At 43.3% G+C, this 20,339-nt stretch overlaps 2 protein-coding genes across 7 annotated transcripts in view; both read left to right on the plus strand.

Moving 5' to 3' along the window:
- GKAP1 (G kinase anchoring protein 1) overlaps nucleotides 1–10,193 on the plus strand; it is a 29,862-nt gene extending 19,669 nt beyond the window's left edge. For 5 of the 6 annotated variants that reach the window (XM_066617401.1, XM_066617398.1, XM_066617399.1 and 2 more), the window contains 4 exons: nucleotides 946–1,009; nucleotides 1,340–1,410; nucleotides 4,564–4,641; nucleotides 9,889–10,193. In XM_066617401.1, coding sequence (XP_066473498.1) covers nucleotides 946–1,009; nucleotides 1,340–1,410; nucleotides 4,564–4,641; nucleotides 9,889–9,936 — 261 coding nt within the window. In that variant the 3' untranslated portion in view covers nucleotides 9,937–10,193. The remainder of the gene's footprint in view (nucleotides 1–945; nucleotides 1,010–1,339; nucleotides 1,411–4,563; nucleotides 4,642–9,888) is intronic. The other variant, XM_066617402.1, reaches the window with a different exon arrangement.
- Nucleotides 10,194–13,787: 3,594 nt separating this feature from the next.
- UBQLN1 (ubiquilin 1) overlaps nucleotides 13,788–20,339 on the plus strand; it is a 31,175-nt gene continuing 24,623 nt past the window's right edge. Inside the window, exon 1 of the mRNA XM_066613758.1 lies at nucleotides 13,788–14,226. Within this exon, the coding sequence (XP_066469855.1) occupies nucleotides 14,065–14,226 (162 nt within the window). The 5' untranslated portion in view covers nucleotides 13,788–14,064. The remainder of the gene's footprint in view (nucleotides 14,227–20,339) is intronic.

The following is a 20,339-nucleotide window of genomic DNA, read 5'->3' on the forward strand; positions in this document are numbered from 1 at the left end:
AACAATTTAAAACAAATTTTAAACTAAAATTTAAAGCAACCCTTCACCTTTTGATAGCACAGCTTCCTCAGATTGTTCCACTTGTAATTACTACAGTAGACCTATATTGGTAAATCAGGTTGGCGGTCAGTGTTCTAGAAGTAAATAGTGTACAGACGTGCCCCTTATCCTGCGGGGGTGTTCTGTTTTGGAACCCCTTCCCCCCGTGGACAGCTGAATCCACCAATATGAGGGAACGCCCTCCCCATCCCAAGGCAAGGGAAGCTGGGTTACCCGGCCCTCGGATCTGCCTCCAGAGGTGACCAGAGCACAACTGTGGTTTCCTTCAGAGCAGTAAAGTTGCTTTGAACCAGAATAGTACATTTTGCTCATGGAGGGATCATATTTCAGATGAAGTCAAAGATTTTGGTATGACAAAATTGGCCCCCATCCCAAAGGAGATCTTCCCTGCAATGCCTAATAAGTTGCATTTCTACACTATGCGAAGTCTTCTACTAGTGCTTCCACAAGAATTTGTGGATCACCTCTAAGTCACTTTCTCCTTCTGCTTAACTGTTCTTTGAATCCAAGTGGCATTGTTTCACTTAGAAATCTTGCTGAGATGAATTGTGGCTAGGGGGTTGCATACTTCGTTGCATTGTGACCAGGGAGCAAGGAAATTGGTCTTTCAAGGTAACAACTGAATTTGGAAAAGGAAGCTATTTGTAAAATTTTCAAATGTATTTCTTCTTTTGTGCCATGTCCACCCCAACAGCTTTTATCTTTCAAATCCATTTATTATTTTCAGAATTAAGTTTTCAAATTCCTTTATGTGCCAGCATGCAGTGTTATATTTGCAGTACTATATTCTTCTCCTTTCCTGTAGCCCGTCTTAACAAAATTAGTTTTATTTAACCATCATTTGTATGAACTGATTAAGGTACAAGTTTGTGTTATACTTTGTAGGTGAAGTATAAGGAAGTAAAAGCACGAAATGCACAGCTGTTGAAAATGCTCCAAGAAGGTGAAAGTAAGTATGTGTTGTTTTTCAACATTAAAGCTAAAATCCTGTATATACTGACCTGGGGTAAGTTTAATTGAATCAAGTGTTACTTAATTCATGCAGAGGACTGGACTGCACGATTATTTTGGAAACCTGGTTTGAAGAATCTATTTACTTACAGTATTGGAAATATTAAGACCCAAAGATTTGTTCAACTTTTATTTTCTGGCAGGCCTAATTAATCTGTGGCAAACATGAATTGTGGCCTGCCAGGTGTTTGATAACCCATCCCTACCCCATTCATGAAGATGGTAAGAGTAGTGAGTAATCTTTTCTTTTCTTTTTTTAATGTTTTAGTGAAAGATAAAGCTGAAATACTGCTTCAGGTTGATGAATTTCAGAGTATTAAGAATGAACTGACCTTACAGGTAAAGATTTTTGTCATTTAAAAAGAGTCTGGATTTTTAAGCACTCTGAATAGACCCATTTGAGGAATGGCACCTTCTTAGTGCTTCCTTCATGCTTCAGCCCCTTGCCCCTTCCTGCAAAAGCCCCCAGTGCAAATACATATACAGGCATGCCCCTTTATCCGTGGGGGTTCCATTCTGGAAATCCCTGTGAATAGCTGAAACTGCAGATAAAGGCAAACACCCCGCAGTCTGGGGCCCCCCATCTGGAGGCAAGGACAGCAGAGCTCAGACTGAGCTTTAGGGCTCAAATCATGTGACTTCTGCATTAGAAATGCCACTTCTGGTTTTTCAGTGAATGCCAGTCCCCACAGTCTGGGCCCCTGCATCTGGAGGTGAGGGAAGCAGAGTTCCCCTCTCCTCCAGAGGGGCTTCTGTGCTCAGCAGAGGCCGTGGACATTCATCCACAGCCTCTGCTGGGCTCAGACTGAGCTTTAGAGTTCAAAACACACAACTTCCAGTTTCACTGAGAAACCAGAAGTGGTGCTTTTAATGCAGAAGTCATGTGATTTGAGCCTTAAAGCTCCGTCTGAGCCTAGCAGAGGCCATGGACAGATGTCCACCACTTCTGCTGAGCTCAGAAGCCCCTCCAAAGGCAAGGGGAGCGCAGCTCGCCTCCAGAGGGGGCATGTGCAGTGGAGGGCAGACCTGATCCACGGATAACTGAATCAGCAGATACAGGATCCACAGATAGGCCCCCCCGTACTAAACTTTTATTTTATACTATGACCCACCAGTTTGTGTAAAGGTTGCCATGGCCCTTTTAGGGGCGAGGCAGCAATGCAGTCCCCAGGATCGCGTTGCTAAGGGGGACAATGGGTGTGCTTTCTACTAACTTGTAAGTAGGTAGGGCTGCAGAAGGTGCGGGGAGCCCTCCGCAGGGCTCCCTGAGGCTTAGAATGTTCAAATGGAGTCTTTGCAAAGCAGTTCCTGTTTGCAGGAAGTTTTTTACTATCTCACCATTTGACGATTCCAAGCCTTGGTGAGCCCTGAGGAGGGTTGCGCAAGGCTTCCCACACCTTCTGCAGCTTCCAGCAGCCCTACATATTTACAAGTAAGTGCAAAACACACCCCTCGCCTCCCTTAGCAACATGATCATGGGGATCGCATTGATGCCCTAACCCCTCCCCCACAAAGACTTACTGAGGGAGTAAAGCTCCCTCAAAGTTTGAGAGCCACTGTTTTATAGGTTAACAGAGCAAATGTGTTTAAAAAACACATTGTTGTCCCTCGCATCTAGTTTGGTCCTAAATGTCTTGTATTTCTGAAATCATTTAGGATTACTCTTGTACATATTCTTTGTCAATAAAAGATAATGGAAAATCTCTATCTGAAATTATCGAAATTATATGGAAACAAAATTACCTGAAAACATGTCATAAAGCTAGATCCATGTAGTTTGAGTCGTCATTATGTTTAAAAAATAGAAAGAAAATCTTATGTTTGTGTATTTATTGTGACTGTTGTCAGTTGCCTTGTACGACTGGTTCAACAGAAAAGTGAAATATAAATATTTTAAATGAATAAAGAATTAATATACACTGAACCCTCTTTATCTGTGGGTTCGGCACTCATGGATTTGACTCAACGCAAGTGCTTATCCACTCTGGAGGGCCTTACGTAACCTGGATACCACCGGAAGTGCCTCTGAGAGTGTTCTGAGACATGGGAAAGCATCCTGGAGGTGTTTGTAAGGCAACTCTGATTTTTTGCCAAATTGGAGATGCCTTTCAGAAGACTCCAGCAGGGCTCCTGAAGTGTAGGGAGGCTGCATGTGGCCTCCCCAGGCCTCAGAAAGCCTTTCAGAGGTGTCTGGAAGGCACTTCAGTTTTTCAGGCCGAGGCTCTCTGAAGATTTGATTATGTCTCAGGGGTTCATGAACGGATCCTCCGCAAATACCGAGAGCCTATTGTAGCATTTAGCAGAGACACATGTTTAACAAATTGAGGTGAAAGGATCCAGTATTAATAGGATCCTCGTACCCCTGCTAATTGGGTAAGAGGCACTTTTTCAAGTGGGTGCTCCTTTTTTAGCAGGGGGAGAGTAACTGGCCCACCTCACCCCAGCACTGTCTGTTCTAGTGGCAGTCTGCTGGTATTCATTTGCATCTTTTTAGATTGTGAGCCCTTTTGGGACAGGGAGCCATTTAGTTATTTGATTTTTTCTCTGTAAACCGCTTTGTGAACTTTTAGTTGAAAAGCAGTATATAAATACTGTTAATAATAATAATAATAATAATAACTATTCCCCACTCCCAATATTTCTGGAACAGTTGGCACAAACAGGTTTGAGAACAGTATTTTCCCTGTACAGGGATTGAATTCTTTAGGAGAAAAACCAAACTAGAATCTAATTTTCCCTTTGTGTGATTACTGAATATAGTTTCTAATAACTGTTAAAATGTGTTAATCTGTATTATGCATGACAGCAGGATTTCATATTTTCATGAATAGTTCTCGCATCAGCCAGAGACGAAGCCAATATGCAAAATAGCACATGTAGATTATATTTTTCAAGAACTGGTGATGGAGAACTAAGCAATACCTCCAATAGTGAAAGGGGTATGTTCCCCAAAAGTTGAGTGCTATGCGAAACAGCACTATAAGATGCCACTGATAATGAGGCAGGAAACTGCTGCTGATTGGTCCTTTGCTACCTAAAATGCTCTGCTCTCATTGGCTGTAATCATTGTCAGTCACACCTATGATGAAGAGTGCTATAGCAAAAAAGTTCTAAAGTAAGTGGCGTTATGAGAGATTGCTTTAATAGGACAAAACTTCATTCCCTTGTTTTAAGAATGCAGCAGTATTCTTAATCTTACAACTCTAAGCACCTGGGTTTTTATCTGCTATTTCTGATTTGCTCTCTAGCAATATGTCCTGTCTAGGTGCATTTCCCTGATAAAGTTCTGAAAAAGTTACAGAATGAAATGTTGGACTTTTTAACAGCATGGATTATAATTCCTTGACACAACCATGGTCTTCTTACCCGAATAGATGTATTAAATTGTTGGAAAACTTCATTCTGTTTATAATGACACTTCTGTTAAAGTTTTATGACTTATTTCAGAGTAAGGCAACTTTTGAGCATCGTGCAGTTATTTTATTTCTTTAGGTATCCAGTCTTCATGCAGCATTGGAACAAGAAAGGTCTAAGGTGAAATTACTGCAGGCAGAGTTGACAAAATATCAGGTAACGTATAACTAAATAAAATGTCTTATTAAAAATTGTTGATTGTATAGATGTCTTGATATAATGGATATTGAGTTTACTTTGCTCTTATTAAGCAGCTTTAAAAAATTCATGGTCCCATTGGGGGGAAAAAGGAGTGCAGCTAGCTTGGGAAAGGCCATCCTCAACACTAGCAAGGCAGGTTTCAGGTGTCATCATCTGAATAGCAGGGGCTTCTACCTTTGTTTCCAGACAACTTCCTGCATTTGTCTCAGGTGGGCAGATTTTGCCAGGTTTTGTCTTTTCCTGGCAAGTCTTTCCTTTAAAATACATATAGACAAGAAGAGAATTTAAGAGATAATGAGAATACAAGGGAGGTAAGGTGCTTCAAGAGGACATCTGAGTGGATTCTTTGGTACTTTCACCCTATGTTCTAAGCAGCAGTACTTTAAAGGACAAGATTTTTGGCTGCTTCATCAATGCAAATAGTGTCAAGGACTGCCACTGCATAGGTGCCTTTCTGATTCCACTTCTAGGGGTGGGGGACATCTAAATTTGCCTCGGGGCCTCCTCACTGGTTTGGGCTCTCTGTCTCTGCCCTTTACCCACTTCAGCTGTTGTCTGTTGGTCCTTTTTATCGCTGCCTAGGAGTACAGTAGTACCACAGAGATGTCTTCCTCTTCCAGCAAGGACTGTGTGAAGAAGTCTATCCTGAGGAGAAAAGTTCAAGTAATTCTTTCCCAGTTCAGAGATGTCAAGTGTTTCTTCCCTCAGCATCTATGGCTCATAAGAGAAAGGAGGAATGAGTGATCTTTTCCTCCTCTCATGGTAGGAGAAATCGTATATCCATTTTGATCACTGGTTCTAGGAGCCCACCCCTGAATTTTAAAAAGGACTTTTCTCAATTCTAATTCCCCCAATTAGGCTGCTGGCCCCAGGTGCCACTCTAGATCTTGTTGTCTTTCTCCACTTTCTCAACACCTGGAAAGCCTTCATCTTTTCTTCCTGATAGGCAGCACCTTAGCCAAGGCCTACATGAACAGTGGCTGGATATTGATCCAGATCAGTTCTGAATGAAGTATTTCTGCTTTGCACCTGGAAAGAACCCCATCTCTGGTCTCTCAAAACAAAGCACTTGAAGGATTCCTTGAACATTCAAATGGACTGTGGGCAGCCCAATCCTGAGCTACCCAGAGTGCACAGCTGCTGCAGTGCCAAAATGACTGCTGCAGCATCCAATGCACCCTAGGCAGTTGCCACTGCCTCCTTGGGAGAAGGGGGCTTTTGTCCCCTTCTCCTGAGTAAGGGAAGTAGCCCCACAATGGGGCTACTCAATTTTGTGGCGGCTCTTTAGCTGATGCAGAATCGGAGAGTCCCATGTCCGGCCACATGGCCTGACACAGGGCTCAGGATCCGGTGGAACTGAACTCTGTCGGCCCCACCACGCTCCCTCCCCTGCCACGCCTCTCTCCACCTTCTCTCACCCCAGAACGCCTCCCCCCATGCCCCCACTCATTTCTCCGCTGCCTGGTGATCTGGGCAACCGCTGGGTGGCGGAACATGACCCTGGCACCGGAGTTGGCCCAGCGCAGGCCTGCACTGGGCTAACTTCGGTGCTGGGCCTGCGATAAGGGCTCGAAAACTTGCCTTATGTTTTCAACAGTGCACATTCAGTGAGCCGGTGCACACTGCTCAGGATTGGGCCCATAGTTGGCAAAGTTTGCAAGTTAAAAGGTACCAAGAGCCACGCATGGATGAACGAAGAGCCCAATTGAAGATGATTCTACTGAGCCCAAGGCTGATTCCTTCTTATGAACATAGCTGTACACCTACAGTAATGGATTATGCTCCTTATTTTTATTAATGAAAGCAGACATTCCTTTGGGTTCATCCAAGAACATGCACATGTTCATGCATGAGCAAGTGAGACAGATGTAGTGAGAGGTATAGTTAATTTTGGTAAAGTTAAATATGAGATGTCAGGGTTAATTGAGGGCCTGCCAGAGAGAGAAAAAGAGCTTCTGGCTTGTTTGGAGTCTTATCATCCAACTGGATTGATAGTCATCCTGCTATTTGATCTCTACATTTTTTTTCCTTGGGAGGAGGACTGGCAGGAACATGAGCCTATCAGCTGGTTCATTCCTGGCTCCATGGAAGAGGGAGAAAGCTCCCCTCTTTGGTCTGATGGTGTTCACACAACAAAGGGAGACTATGGGGAAGGCTGGTATCCAGGGATCCTGTATCTGCAGTTTCAGTTAACAGTGGATGTGGGGAGGGTGAGGGGAATTGGGGGGGGGGAAATGCTTCCCTGGCCATCATAATGCCTTTTACAGGCATAAAAATGTATCTTCCAGTTTGGCAAAAAAACCAGAAGTGACTTTTTCACTTCTAATTGACATTTGGAACCTCACAGAGGCTGCCGGTGGATGCATGCAGCCTCCCTGGGGCTCGGAAGATTCTCTGGAGGGCAAGGGGTGCACCCCATATCCACGGATTCAAGTATCCACGGGGGGTTCCCAACTTGAACCCCTGCAGATACAGGGACACATCTGTACCTGTTACATAGGCCTACAAAATTGAGGGTCAGAAAAGTTTTCCCCGAACTTTATGGTGGTTTGATATGAATTTGGGTTGCTGATTCCAAAAATGGCATCCATTTTGCCCTATCACGTCTAGTTTTGGAGACATAGTATAGCCTCATTAGTGAATGGTTCAAGCAGCTTCCTCATGAGGAAGCCATGGTGTAGGCTTAGACTTATACCATAAGTGAAAGACTTATACCATAAGTGAAAGACTTATACCATAGTCTTTCGAGACTGAAGGTTGCCAACCAGAGGCTGGAAATTATTTTTAATAGCTCTAAGATCATAATGGAGATCAAGTGACACTCTTGTATAGATTACTGTCAGCCAATAGAGTATGTACATAGTGAGCTTTGAGGTGGTGTAGAGAGGAAGGTAAGGTTACCAAACTTTGACAGGAAAATCACTGGGCCTAAAATTCCTTTGGAATCACTAGGTCTAAAATTCCTTTGGAAAGCCTTTCAACCTGTCTTGCAGTGATCTTACTTTGCAGGCATCTGTTGGCTTAGCCAACATTATCATCTGTCTGGGTTCAGATTTTGTGGGCACATATCCCATCCAGAGGTTCCTGAAAGCTGCCAAGCTAATCAACGCTTTTACAGTTCATAGAATATCTTCATGAAAATTCAATGTAGTCCTCAAGTATCTGACCAGGCTGTCCTTTTGACATTTTGGGGCTTCCTCAGTAATGACTCTGTTCATTAAAACTGCATTTCTGGTTGCAGTTCTCAGTATGCCAGGTTTCAGAGTTGGGAACTCTGTCTCATTAGTAAGAAGCTATGTGTCTTCCATCAAGACAAAATTATTTCTGTCTAGGCCCTTCTTTAATCTCTAACACCACTTTCCACAGGCTCAGGAGCTCATTTTTTCTGCCTGTGTCCCTCATCTCTCTTGGAGATGGAATGGCATAGCTTAGATTTCTGTGAAGCCTTAAAATTTTAGATAGATGGGACTTACTGACACTACTTCTTGTCTCCAAAGTGCCACAGGTAGGGTTTTCAAGACCTCCTAACTTACATTCTAATAATCTTCAAAGCTCAGAAGATTAAGAAGAATCTTCAAAGCTCCTGGCCTGTTCAGTTAGGGTTGCAGCTACTACTACACTTTTCTGAGGATGAGTTCTTGTAAAGGAAATCTGCCATTTGGCTACTTGGTTGCAAATTCACAATTTTTTTTTCATTTCTCAAGAAGCAGTCTCTGAATGAAGCATCGTCCATAGGGGTTAACAGCTGTAAAGAAGTCAGCAGCTTGAAGGATTGTCGGCTTTTATTTCCTGTCCTGGGATGTACTGCTTTTAGACATTTCCAAGCAAGCAGTACTTGTTTCCTTGAAGGGAGAACCAGAAATTCTGTTATCTGTGAATTTTGGTTCGTTTCAAAGGGAGGAGCACAGCTTGGCCTGCTTTTTTTCCACTTTGCTAACTCTTCATTACTTGCATTTAAAATATTTTATCAGCTAGATGAACTAGGTGTTGTAAGTGGGAAGGGGGGGAAGATTACAGTCGCTCATCTCTTCTGTGTCCATCCATCCAAAATCTTATAGCCTTCTTATAACTACATTTTTCTGCAAGCTTGCAGTAGTTTCTTGTTGAGGTATTACCTTTGTTTTCTGGTGTGCTGATATTTTCCTTGACATGTTCTAGCATGTTCTTCTTAAATTATAACATCTATCTGGGAAATTGAGGAGAGAAGCATTCCCCCCCCCCCTATTGAAAACCGATGCCTGTCTTCCCAACCTTGGAAGATCTTTTGCAGACTCTTCCACTTGAAGAACAGAATTTCCATTTCACAGCTTGGATTTAAATTGTTCAGTACATGCTTGTATGATCTTTGGGTTTGTGTACTAGAACTGTACAGGCTTAAGATAGCATCTTAATTAGTGCTTCTGCTGGGAGCTCCCTCCACTTGTGCAAGGAGCCCTTTAACAAGTGGAAGGCGTTATCAATGGTGGAAGTTGGGATGAATGATAAAACTTGTTTTTCCATTACTCCTTGCCTTTCTGCCTACTGATATTTCAACGTTCTGTTCTCTGATTTGTGATCTGTACCATTCCTCTATCACCATATCAGTTTGTTTTGTATTGTTTCCTACAATTGGTTGTCAAATCATTTAAAAAAAAAATAAAAATTACTAGTCTTGCAGTACAGTTCTAAACATATTTATGCAAAGATCCATCAAATTCTATGAAGCTTATTTCTAAGTATGTCTAGGATTTCACCTTTAATTTATTCCCATCCTTGTGCATATCACTATTCTTTTGAACTTGTGAACTTGTGCATATATTGTATATAACCTGGTTGTACTGTAGTTAAGGATCTGAGAATGATGTACATGTTCCCTAGTGTCAAATCCAAGGTTCCATATATTCACTTACCATCTTGCCAAAAGTCAGTACTCGTCCACTCTCACATCTGGCATGCCCTTGCATTCATAGAAAAAGTTCTGATCATGAGAGAAACATCCTGCCTTTCCTCTGGTGAGAACTTTGTGAAGGGAAAAGTGATTCTCTCCCCTTCCCTTCCTGCAAATGCCCTGCTGGAAGAGATAGAAACCACTCCTCTTTCCCATTGGATTTTTCTGATAGGCAAAAGCAGGTCATGTTGACACTTTCAGTTTCTCTTATAAGCAAGGGTTTGAAGAATGTTGTGCTGTGTATTTTTTTTTATATTTCTCCCTTTTTTTTACAGGGTGGAAGAAAAGGGAAAAGAAATTCAGAGTCTGACCAGTGCAGATGATCGCTTTTGAATTAAAAATAAAACGATGGAAGCTTCAGGGGTTTTGCAAAAATGTATATTTGTACTACTGCTTAACTATGCAGTTTTTTTGAGGTTGGGCAACATGAAGTTAATTGACTAACTTTCTGAATGCTCTTGCATTTTTAGTGTAAAGAAGAGAAGCTGGAAACTAATATTACAGTGATGCTCAAAACTTGTTTGTTCTAATTCTACATTTAGTTTTTCATTGGTCAATAAAACTTTTGTCATTTGTATAACTTTGTCATTTGTAAACTTGATGTTTCTAACTTTAATGTGTTTACTCTTAAGTCAGATGAAACTAGTAATTGCTAGACTGTACCATACCTCTGTGACTGCTTCATCTTCATTGTAGCCTTTCCATTCTCTACTTTTTCCTTAGTCAATGGTTAATGTTTAGTCTGGATAAGCCATTACAGTACAGTATAAGAAGGGAGCATAAGTGATAGACAAAGCAGTGCGAGATAAGGAGAACCTGCAATGAACACTGTATCTCTGCCCCCTCCAATCCTAATGCCCAATTGGTTCAGACAGGCCAAGTCCTTCTCCCCCCCCCCCCATGTTCTGTTGATTTGATCTGCTGGACTTTAAGAGCCATTGAGCATGTTCAGTTTCATCTGGCAGTTTTGGGGTGTGTCCCCCTTTTAAAAATATATCTACTTCTGCATACCAAAGGAGTCTAAGTAGAAACTGCTACCATAGTTTCTTGGTGACCCTGTTGCACAGATAAACTGATAATCACTTCAGTGAACTGAAAGTGCCTATGCTAAGACTTTGCAGAGCACAACTGACCCTTTCTGCTAATAAATACCCTTTTTGTGAGCACAATTGTCCTTTCACTCAAGGCAGAAGCTTGTTAAAAGTTTGCACAGTGCAACTCTAGGAGTGAATCCATGAATTCCACTGCAAACTGAGGAGAGCCTCAGCATGAGTTCTGCAACAGAAATTTCTGCAGAAGGTGAGATCTGAAGGGTTCAGCTTCTGTATACAGCCCCTTCCATGTTCACCTTTTGGTCCCAGGTATAAACAAAATTTCTTATACAGTGGGCCCTCTGTATCAGCAGGGAATTTGTTCCAGGACCCCTGTGAATACCGAAATCAGCAGATCCTGGAACCCAAGGGGGGGGGGCTGGCGCACTGCTGCAATTGGTCACCTGGCAACTGCCCAGCCCTCCAGAGGTCATGCCAATCTCCTGGATGCAACCAGAAGCCATTTCCAGTTCACACTGGCAATGTCTGGTCACGTCCAGTGGGAAGGCTGTGTGCCTCGGAAAACCTCTGGACATGACCAGAAGTTGCCAGCATGAACCAGAAATGGCTTCTGGTTGCATTCTGGAGGCCCTCTATGGCATGGGCTTGGCATCCATGGATTAAGGAGGGCCCACTGTAGTGCAAGTGTCTGGAAATGAGCACTATTCTCCCATCAATCATTGATACTGTATGCATCTTTGGGGTTTTATGTCTGCTGCATCAATCAGCTACAGCATAAATTTCATTTAAAATGAGTTATTTTCTTGCATTTATAAACCATTGTATTTTAAAATTAAAAACAGTACCCTGATCCTAGCCATGTTTATTTAAAAGTTATTTCTGTTCAAATTGCAACTAAAGGTTGTACAGGAAGACAAGTTGCCATTATGCAGGTCCTTCTGTCATTAGAAGCTTAGCTGGAAACCTTCACCTCTTACATTAGCTAAGTTAAAAGCCCAATTGCAACATAATGTGTACAGAGCTAACAAACAAATGGCAGCCACTTCCAGAGTGTTCCTGGCAACTATTTTCAACATGGACAAGAAGCCTAAAATGTGTTAACTAAAATTAAAGTGTCACCACTCACTATTTGCAAAGTCTGAAGGTTATGCTCCCTATCAGCCATTATGGAAGACAGCAATAAGCACAGTGAGATGTTGTGTAACAATTCTTTTGCCGTCCTCTTTGCGCAATGGACAAGTAGGTTGCCAGAAAGAGATGACAAATACCTCCATCATAGTAGCTTCTATAGCCCAGTAGTTAAGAAAGTTATATGTGGAACTTGTAGGTCCAGGCCTCAGTTTGTCCCCTTGGCCAGAGGTTTGAATTTTCTTGCCTGCTCCCTGCTTTCAGTATCCTAAATAAAGTGCTATAGCAGTGAAAATCAACAGCTAGGCAACCACTATTTTTCAAAAGCAGAGTAAGAACAAGCACTTAATTCATAATTTTATCCCACTTTTCCCCCACTACTGTGGGTCTTCAAGGTGGTTAACAAAGTATACATAACAGAAGGAAAAAAAATACATAAAACAAAGAGCAGCAGACATTATTAGCAATATATAAATATAAAAACAGAGCACAGCGTTATTAAAAACAAGAGCAATAAAAGTGGCAAAAACATCAGTTGCTCTGGTGCAGAGGCTTACTGAGTAAAAAAACCAGGGTGAGATGCATCTGTCCTACTCCTACTAGTATTGCGATAGCTGTTATTTCATGGGACTTGAAATAGTTATGGGCCTCATCTATGCAAAAGCCAGTTATAAGAGCAAAAAGCTATGTTGCACTGAAATCTAAGCCTCCTGCTCCAGAGACCAACTTCTTGACCAGACATCCCTACCCAGTCTTGTTGTCAGTTTGCTGGTGACATGTACTCCCCTTGGCTCCATGCTATTAGCTCCTAGCGTTACAATTAGTAGATCGTACTCTTCAAGTATGCAAACATCCTAATTCTAAAGAGGATTTCCTTACAACGCATTTCAACGGCATTTCCCAAAAGTATGTATTTGTCTAGATTTCAGCACACAATACCAATTGGGTATTACATCAATGTATAAGGAAAGATGCAAGTTTTGCCCTGAATGTTAGGAAATCATATAATAGTATACTATAAGTAAGCTATTTGTAATTGACTTTTTGGTTTGATCCTTGGGGGGTGGGGCAGTTTCTAAAGTTTTGGTTGCCCTAATAAGAATTTGTAATAATTCCAAGCAGCCCAACCCATATATTAAGATTTATTCATGAAATCACTGTGCACATAGGATTGCAGCCCCTTAAACTTTAAGGAAAATCAAAGCTACTGGTTCAGAAATAGGTACTATGCAAGTCAAAAAAGCTGTAAAAAAAACTTCACTTTCATAGTGCCTATTTCTGAACCAGTAGCTCTGAGTTGCCCCCAATTGATTGAAGTTCCAATCCTATCCAACTTCCCAGCGCTGATGTAGCCATGCCAATGGAGCATGTGCTGCATCCTGCAGTGATGCAGGATCCTTACAGAGGCCTCCTCAAGGCAGGGGAATGTTTGGTCCCAAACCTCAGGGCTGCACTGCAGATGCACTGGCGCTGGAAAGTTGGATAGGATTGGGACCTAAGAGCCCAAGCCTAGGCAGGTCTACTCAGAAGTAAGGCCCATTCTAGTCAATGAGGCTTACTCCCAGGAAAGGGTGGCAGCCTCACAGCCCAACCCTAGGCAGGTCTACTCAGAAGTAAGGCCCATTCTAGTCAATGGGGCTTACTCCCAGGAAAGTGTGGCCAGGGTGGCAGCCTCACAGCCCAACCCTATGCATGCCTACTCCGAAGTCAGCCCCATTACAGTCAATGGGGCGACTTCTCGGCGAGGGAAGCAGCACCTCAGCCTGCGCAGAGCAGAGCGCAGCCGGAAGATCTGCGTCACCGCTACCGGGGACCAGCCAAGGTGGTCTGCGCACGCGCGAGCGGAAGGAACTTGGCCGGACCCAGCGTTCCAACCCTCCTATTATGATGGCGCGTGCGCGTGGCGACTCAGCAGTGTTGCGCATGAGCCCTGCGCGGCGCGTTCGCTGTACTGCGCACGCGCGCCGCTCCTGGTTTCGCCCCTCTCTCTCTCTCTCTCTCTCTGAGCGTCCAGCGCCGGCCCGAAAAGACGGTTCCCCTTTTCTAGTAACTTCCCCACTCGGTGACGTCATCAGAGCGCGCCCTCGGCTGAGCCGGGCTGTTTGCGTTGAACTCCTCGGAGTGGGAGAAGGTGCCTGGCGTCGCGGCGCGGAGGGAGGAGGGAGCGCGCGCCGGCGTTACTCAGCATTCCCCTCCACGCGCCCAGCCAGCCGGCCGGGCGAGTGCGCGGACTCCCCTCCCCTCAGCGCCCGTCGCCTCCCTGCGCGCGCCATGTCTGAGAGTGGCGAGAGCCCCCCCGGGCCCCAGAGCCCCGGCGAGAGCCCCGCGCAGGCCGCCGCCGCCGCCCCCGAGCCGCGCATCATCAAGATCACGGTGAAGACCCCCAAGGAGAAGGAGGAGTTCGCCGTGCCGGAGAGCAGCAGCATCCGCCAGGTGAGGAGAGGAGAGGCCGGGCGGGGTGGATGGGGGAGGGGCGCGGAAGGCTCTGCGGGGTTCGCCGCCGCCCTCGTTCTCGCAGGTGGGTGCGCTGACACGGGCGCACTGGGAACTGAGAAGGCGCACACAGGTCCGGGGCTGAGACGCTTGGGGCGAAGGCGCTGCGAAGAGAGACTTTCAGCGCCGAGGGAGCACAAGTGAGTGAGAGTCTCATCCCAGGCAGGTCTACTCACAAGTAAGCCCTATTATAGCCAATGGGGCTTGCTCCCACGGAAGGCTGGATAGGATTGTAGCCTCACAGCCCAACCCTCGGCAGGTCTACTCAGAAGTAAGTCCCGTTATAGTCAATGGGGCTTACTCCCAGGAAACTGCAGATAGGATTGCAACTTGAGAGCCCAATCCTAGGCATTTCTACTCAGAAGTAAGTCCCATTATAGTCAATGGGGTTTACTCCTTGGCAACTGTGTCTTGGATTGTGGCCTAAGGTCTGCCCTGTAGGAGTGTAGCAAATAATAAATTTCAAAGGATATAAGAAGGGAAACAATGGCAAAGCTGTAGAACCATTTGAAATTCTATCAACAGCTATTTCTATTTTAAAAAGATGATAAAGTGCGAACTGTTTCCAGGATTGTGATAATATGATGAACGCTTCTTGCTGCCTGTACTATAAGTGGCCGTGGTGGCCCATTGATTTTTGGGTGTTTAGTTATATTAAGCCAGTGGTTCTCAAACTTGTAGCACCAGGTCCCACTTTTTAGAATGAGAATCTGTCAGAACCCATGGGAAATGAATTCATCAAGCAGGGAAATTTTTAATAATCCTAGGTTGCAATCCTACCCACACTTACCTAGCAGTACATCCCATTTACTATCATAGTTAAAAGCATATACAGAGTGACCTGTTAAAAGTATAGATCTGTAACATTTTCCCAAATGCTGTCACATATGGTAGCATCAAGTCTAATATATCAAAAATAAATTATTGAAATTAATGAACCTGAAATTGGCTCGAAACCCATATAGTGGGTCCTGACCCACAGTTTGAGAAACACTGTATTAAAGCCATTTCTGCCCAACATTGCATATATGCAACAGGGATCAAACATGTGGGCTGGGCAGAAATGGGTTAAAACAGGTGTCCAAAGTTCTTGGGAGGAGGGCCACATCATCTCTCTGACATAGTGTGGGGGGGGGGCAGGCGAAAAAAAGAATTAATTTACATTTAAAATTTAAATAAATTTACGTAAGTTTGCATAAATATATTAAAAGATGAACATATGAATGCATGAAGGTCTTGCAATAGCTCAAGGCCTATAAAAGGCCTTGCAGAAAGCAAGGCTGGCCTTTCCTTTGCTTCTGCTACTGCATCGCAGATGTGAAACAGCAAGCAGTGGAGGAAGCCCTCATCCCACAGCTCACACAAGAGGTCAAACAGTCACCCTTACACAGAGAGCAGTTGCATAGGGCCAGTGCAGGCTCCAACAAATTGCTGGAGGGCCAGAGGCTCATTGGAAACTGGGGGCTCCCTGAGGGCCGCATTGGGAGGCCTCGAGGGCTGCATGTGGCCCCAGGGCCGGGGTTTGGGCACCCCTGGGTTAAAACAACACAGTAAACAACTTCTAGCTATTTGACATCTAAGAAGAGTATAGGTCCCTTTGTTGCTTCTAGTGTTATTTACTGTGTGTATCTTTTCTTGATAAGAGATTCTTGGCAGTGTCATTTTATGCTCTAGCTTTGCTTGCAAAAGTTTTTTTCAGAGGGCTTGAAAGGTTTCAGCTTTCTGCCATTCTGTCAACACTAACACGTACAAAATAATAAATTAGAAATCAACTGGATTCGTGCTGTAATAGAACTTTATCAACTGTTAGCTGAATAATTGCTTTATTTTTGTAAAGTAAACTTAAAGATTACTGCTATACCTTTTTATTGTTAAAAAAGTTTATAAAAACAATAAAACAATAAAAAACAACAACAAAACATTGTGCACAGTACCAAGAAATGAATTTAAAGGCATCAGTCTAAAAATACACAAATGTAAAAGGACAGTCTTCCATTTGGAAGACATCCAGAATGTATAGTAGTACATTCAGAACTTTGTAGTAACTATTTAATCTGAAACTAGTTCTGCTTGAAGAATTAAGATCATAAATGCAGGGTGTTGTTACTATTACTTTTGTTTTCATAAACCTAAGTCTTACAAGCTGAAGTTGGTGATGTTGGAAGCCAGCTTGTTGTCTCCTCTATCCTGGCATGTACCCTAGTTTTTGCATTTCCTTGGGAATGGCTTGCCTCATTCCCCGTTTGTAAGTGTCTGCCTTCCAACCACAATGTGCAGCTGCTACTACAAACAGTTTTGGAATTTGCACTGATGATCAAGGTTTGACAGAGATAGAGAATAGTTAGATCAGGGGTACTTGTGAGAAGTCATGAGAGCTCAGTTGTGGGGCAGATCTGTTCTTCCAGTTTTTTAGTTTTTATGTGCCATTGAATACTTTCCTTGTCTTTTAGAGCAGGGTTGTGAAACATAAGGCCAGTGGGCTGGATGTGGCTCCTGGAAGCAATTTTTCTGACCCCCTTAATAATTGGGCTCTCTCATATCTTGAAATTATGAACATTTGTGCATTTTCTCTTCTGCCATTTGTAGCTAATGAGTTTCTACTCATTGAAAAGCACTAGTAAACAAGAAATGTTAAAATGGTACTTTAAATATTAAATGTTATAGTAAGGTGGTTTACCATAAACTGTATAAATCCATTTACATAGTTTGAGCTACCATTTGGTTAAGTGAAACTTTTTAAACAGTTCCAGTTGGAGTCATGTACAATTGTGTGATGATAGATTTTAAATATAGCTGCACATCTGAATGCACATTTTTGTGACTAGCTTATTTCAGCAAGGAGTTGTGGGTAATTTAAGCACAGTTCCTTTTAAAAAAAATCATCCTCTGCTATACTTTATCGTTTCTTACCCAATTTGTGGAGAAAGGTAAAGTCATCAGTCTCTTGATGACCAAACAGTTCACTGGAATATTTCAGTGCTGAACCTATGTTCATTACATGTTGCCTGACTTTGAATTGAAATATTCAGGTTGTCAGGGTAGCATATCTATTAGTTTCCACCCTGAAATTGCAGTCACAGGAGTGGAAGCATTTCTTCCAATCTGTGAGGGTTCATAGGCTACTAAATAGCCTGGTGGTTGTGCAGTCCAAGAACTATTTCAGAACTGGAAACTGAGTTGCAAAATATTAGGGCTGCCTGAATCAACACATACTGATATATGGTGCTGTGCCATCATGCAGTGTCCTCCCTGCTCTCGCTGCATGGTGCAATTGCACTGCATGCTCTTATGGGTGTGGCTTGTTATGTGACACAGTATAGTTAAGGCTACTCCTGCTGATGTAGCCATAGTCTCTTGCAATAGAAATCTGATTTGTGATCCAGATAGAATTGGATTGCAGGCTAGTGGAGGCAAGGCTGCAACTAAGGTTAGATTCAGTTTGCTCAAATTTACTCTCAGCTCTTGAAACAAAAGGTTTTCTATGTCTTTGTCATTGGAAGAGTTGTAATTGGAGACTGGGGACTCCCCACAGGCCGGATTGGGGGTCCCCGAAGGCGCAGATGACCCCTGGGCCAGGGTTTGGACACCTTCTGAGCTAGAACAAATATTCTGAATGTGGTCTGTTCACATTCTCAAATATTAGATGCCTAATCATATATTTCAGCTCAAAATCAATCTGAGTTTATTTTGTGATCTTGGTAATGAAATAAGATGGTAAATTTGTTGTCTTGGCTATATCTTTTTTTTCAGTGCTTTAGCACTGTGTAGTTTAAGCTTTAGGGGAGAGCCTCTGCCAGTCAGCATTGACAACTGATACTGAATTTGTGGTCTGATTCATTTTGAATATTCTACTACTTAAGAAAAGATACTGTTAATGCTTCACTTCAACTTTTCATTATGTCCCCAAAGTTACCAATCAGTTTCTCCATGCACAGTGATGCCTCGCAAGACGAATGCCTCACGCAATGAAAAACTCGCAAGACAAAGGCGTTCTGTGATTTTTTTGGTGACTCGCAAAACGAATTTTTCTATGGCCGTGCTTTGCAAGACGATTTTTTTTGCATTTTTTTGGTTTGTTTTAAATCGCACTTCGCAAGACGAAAATTTCGCAATACGAAATGACTCATGGAACGAATTAATTTCGTCTTGCGAGGTACCACTGTATACTATATTGGTCCTAGGTGGCTCATTAATGGTCTCAGAGGAAATGGAAAAAGGACATGAAAAGTTGGAAGTGAAGCATTAACAGTATCTTTTCTTAAGACGTAGAATATTCAAAATTTGCAAAGCTTTAGAAGTCGTAAGTACTGAAATTAACCTAACATTTAACTCTGTATGGCTTTTGAAACTTAAGGAAAGCTTAAACTACACAGTGTTAAGGTACTGAAAAAAGATATAGCCAAGACAACAAATTTGCCATTTGGACACTGCATGTATTAGACTTCAAGTAATATTTTCTTTTTCTTAATTATATTTCAGTAATAGGGTTCTAGGAGCCTGAATATTTATTCTCAATGCAGCGAGGCTATCAAAGAGGGCTGCTGAATAGAAAAGGAAAAGCTTTCTGTTTCTTTGTGATTTCTGTTCGCTTTTGACAAATGATTTATTTACTGCATTTTCCTCTGTGATTAAACAGTACACTCTTTCTGCTTTGCAAATACATACAACTTGATCCTAGATACTAGAGTCTTTTTAGCACAGGGTCTGGATTTCTGTAAAGCCCTGCCATTTTGCTAGCTTTAATAGTGTTGTATTAATGGGGCAGCAGCTGCATTGGCATAAAATGGTTAGAACTGAGACCATAACCAAGACTGTGTTCCTTAAAAAACAACACATTCTACATAAGAATGTTCTGTAAACATTCTTGTGGTTCTACAATATATTATGCATGTGTATGTACAGGTGCCCCCAGTATCCACAGGGGAATATTTTCCACGTCCCCCACGAATACTGTGGATAAAAGGGAACCCTATACTAACTGTGGTACCAAGTATTTATGTCTCTTAGCAGCCTGTTGTAGAACGCTAGAAGAGGAATGTGAGAAGCGGTCAGCTGGAATGCTAGAGGAGGGAGTCTAAGAGCCTGATCCTATACCCGGGTAGCACCAGCGGCCACGTGCTGCCTGGACAATTGCTGTCACAAAAGTGTTGTGTGGCACTTCTGTGCAGGTGATAAGGACACTGAGCTGGTGCTGAAGCCCCCACCAGCTGACACTGGGTCTTAGCACCATGTTGTGGGTGTGTGGCTTGTGGTAAGTTGCGCCACCAGCTAGCACTGAGGTTTTTAGGGGGGGAGAGCAGAGGGTGGGGTGGAGAGGGGACAGAACTGGGCCGAGGAGAGTGGGCCAGGGGGTGGATTGGGCCCAAGAGGAGGGCGGAGACAGTGGCAGACTCTGCCACCAAATCCTATACACCCTACAGTAGCCTCCTTGTACCAGTAAAATAACTGGTACAGCTCTGAGGAGACCCATTGGGGCCACAGCAGTGTTACTCGGGGTAAGGGAACAAACTTTCCCTTGCCCAGAGGCGACTCCGGTGGCTGCCTGGGCCCATAGGATTCAGCGTGGCCATTTTGGTGCTGCTTGTGGCAGCCCCAGGGCAGAGGATTGGGCTGTAAGAGAACACTAGCAGGAAGCTTCCTGCTAGCATTAAAGCTTTCTTCCTCCTCTAGTAGTCTGGCTGACTGCTTCTCATGTTCCTCTTCTAGTTTTCTATAACAGGCTACAAAGAGACATGATTGCATGGCACCACTGTAAAGGAAGACACCGGCATTCGGAGAACCATGGATAAAGGATATGTGGATATGGAGGGGACACTTGTATTATGTACTGTAATTCTGCTTTGGTGTAAGCCAGGGGTCTCCAAACATTTTGGCCAGAGGGCTGCATCAAATATCTGGCACATTGTTGGGGGGCGGAAAAAAACCAGAGCATTGTTCCAGCCTTGTTCGGGCTGCATTTGGCCCCCGGGCCAGGGTTTGGAGACCCCTGGTGTAAGCAAAGATGTTATGTGCATCTGCTTTGAAGTAAGAACTGAATTACTCTCCCAGTCATT

Source organism: Tiliqua scincoides, chromosome 2 (assembly GCF_035046505.1).
Source record: "Tiliqua scincoides isolate rTilSci1 chromosome 2, rTilSci1.hap2, whole genome shotgun sequence".
Lineage (NCBI taxonomy): Eukaryota > Metazoa > Chordata > Lepidosauria > Squamata > Scincidae > Tiliqua > Tiliqua scincoides.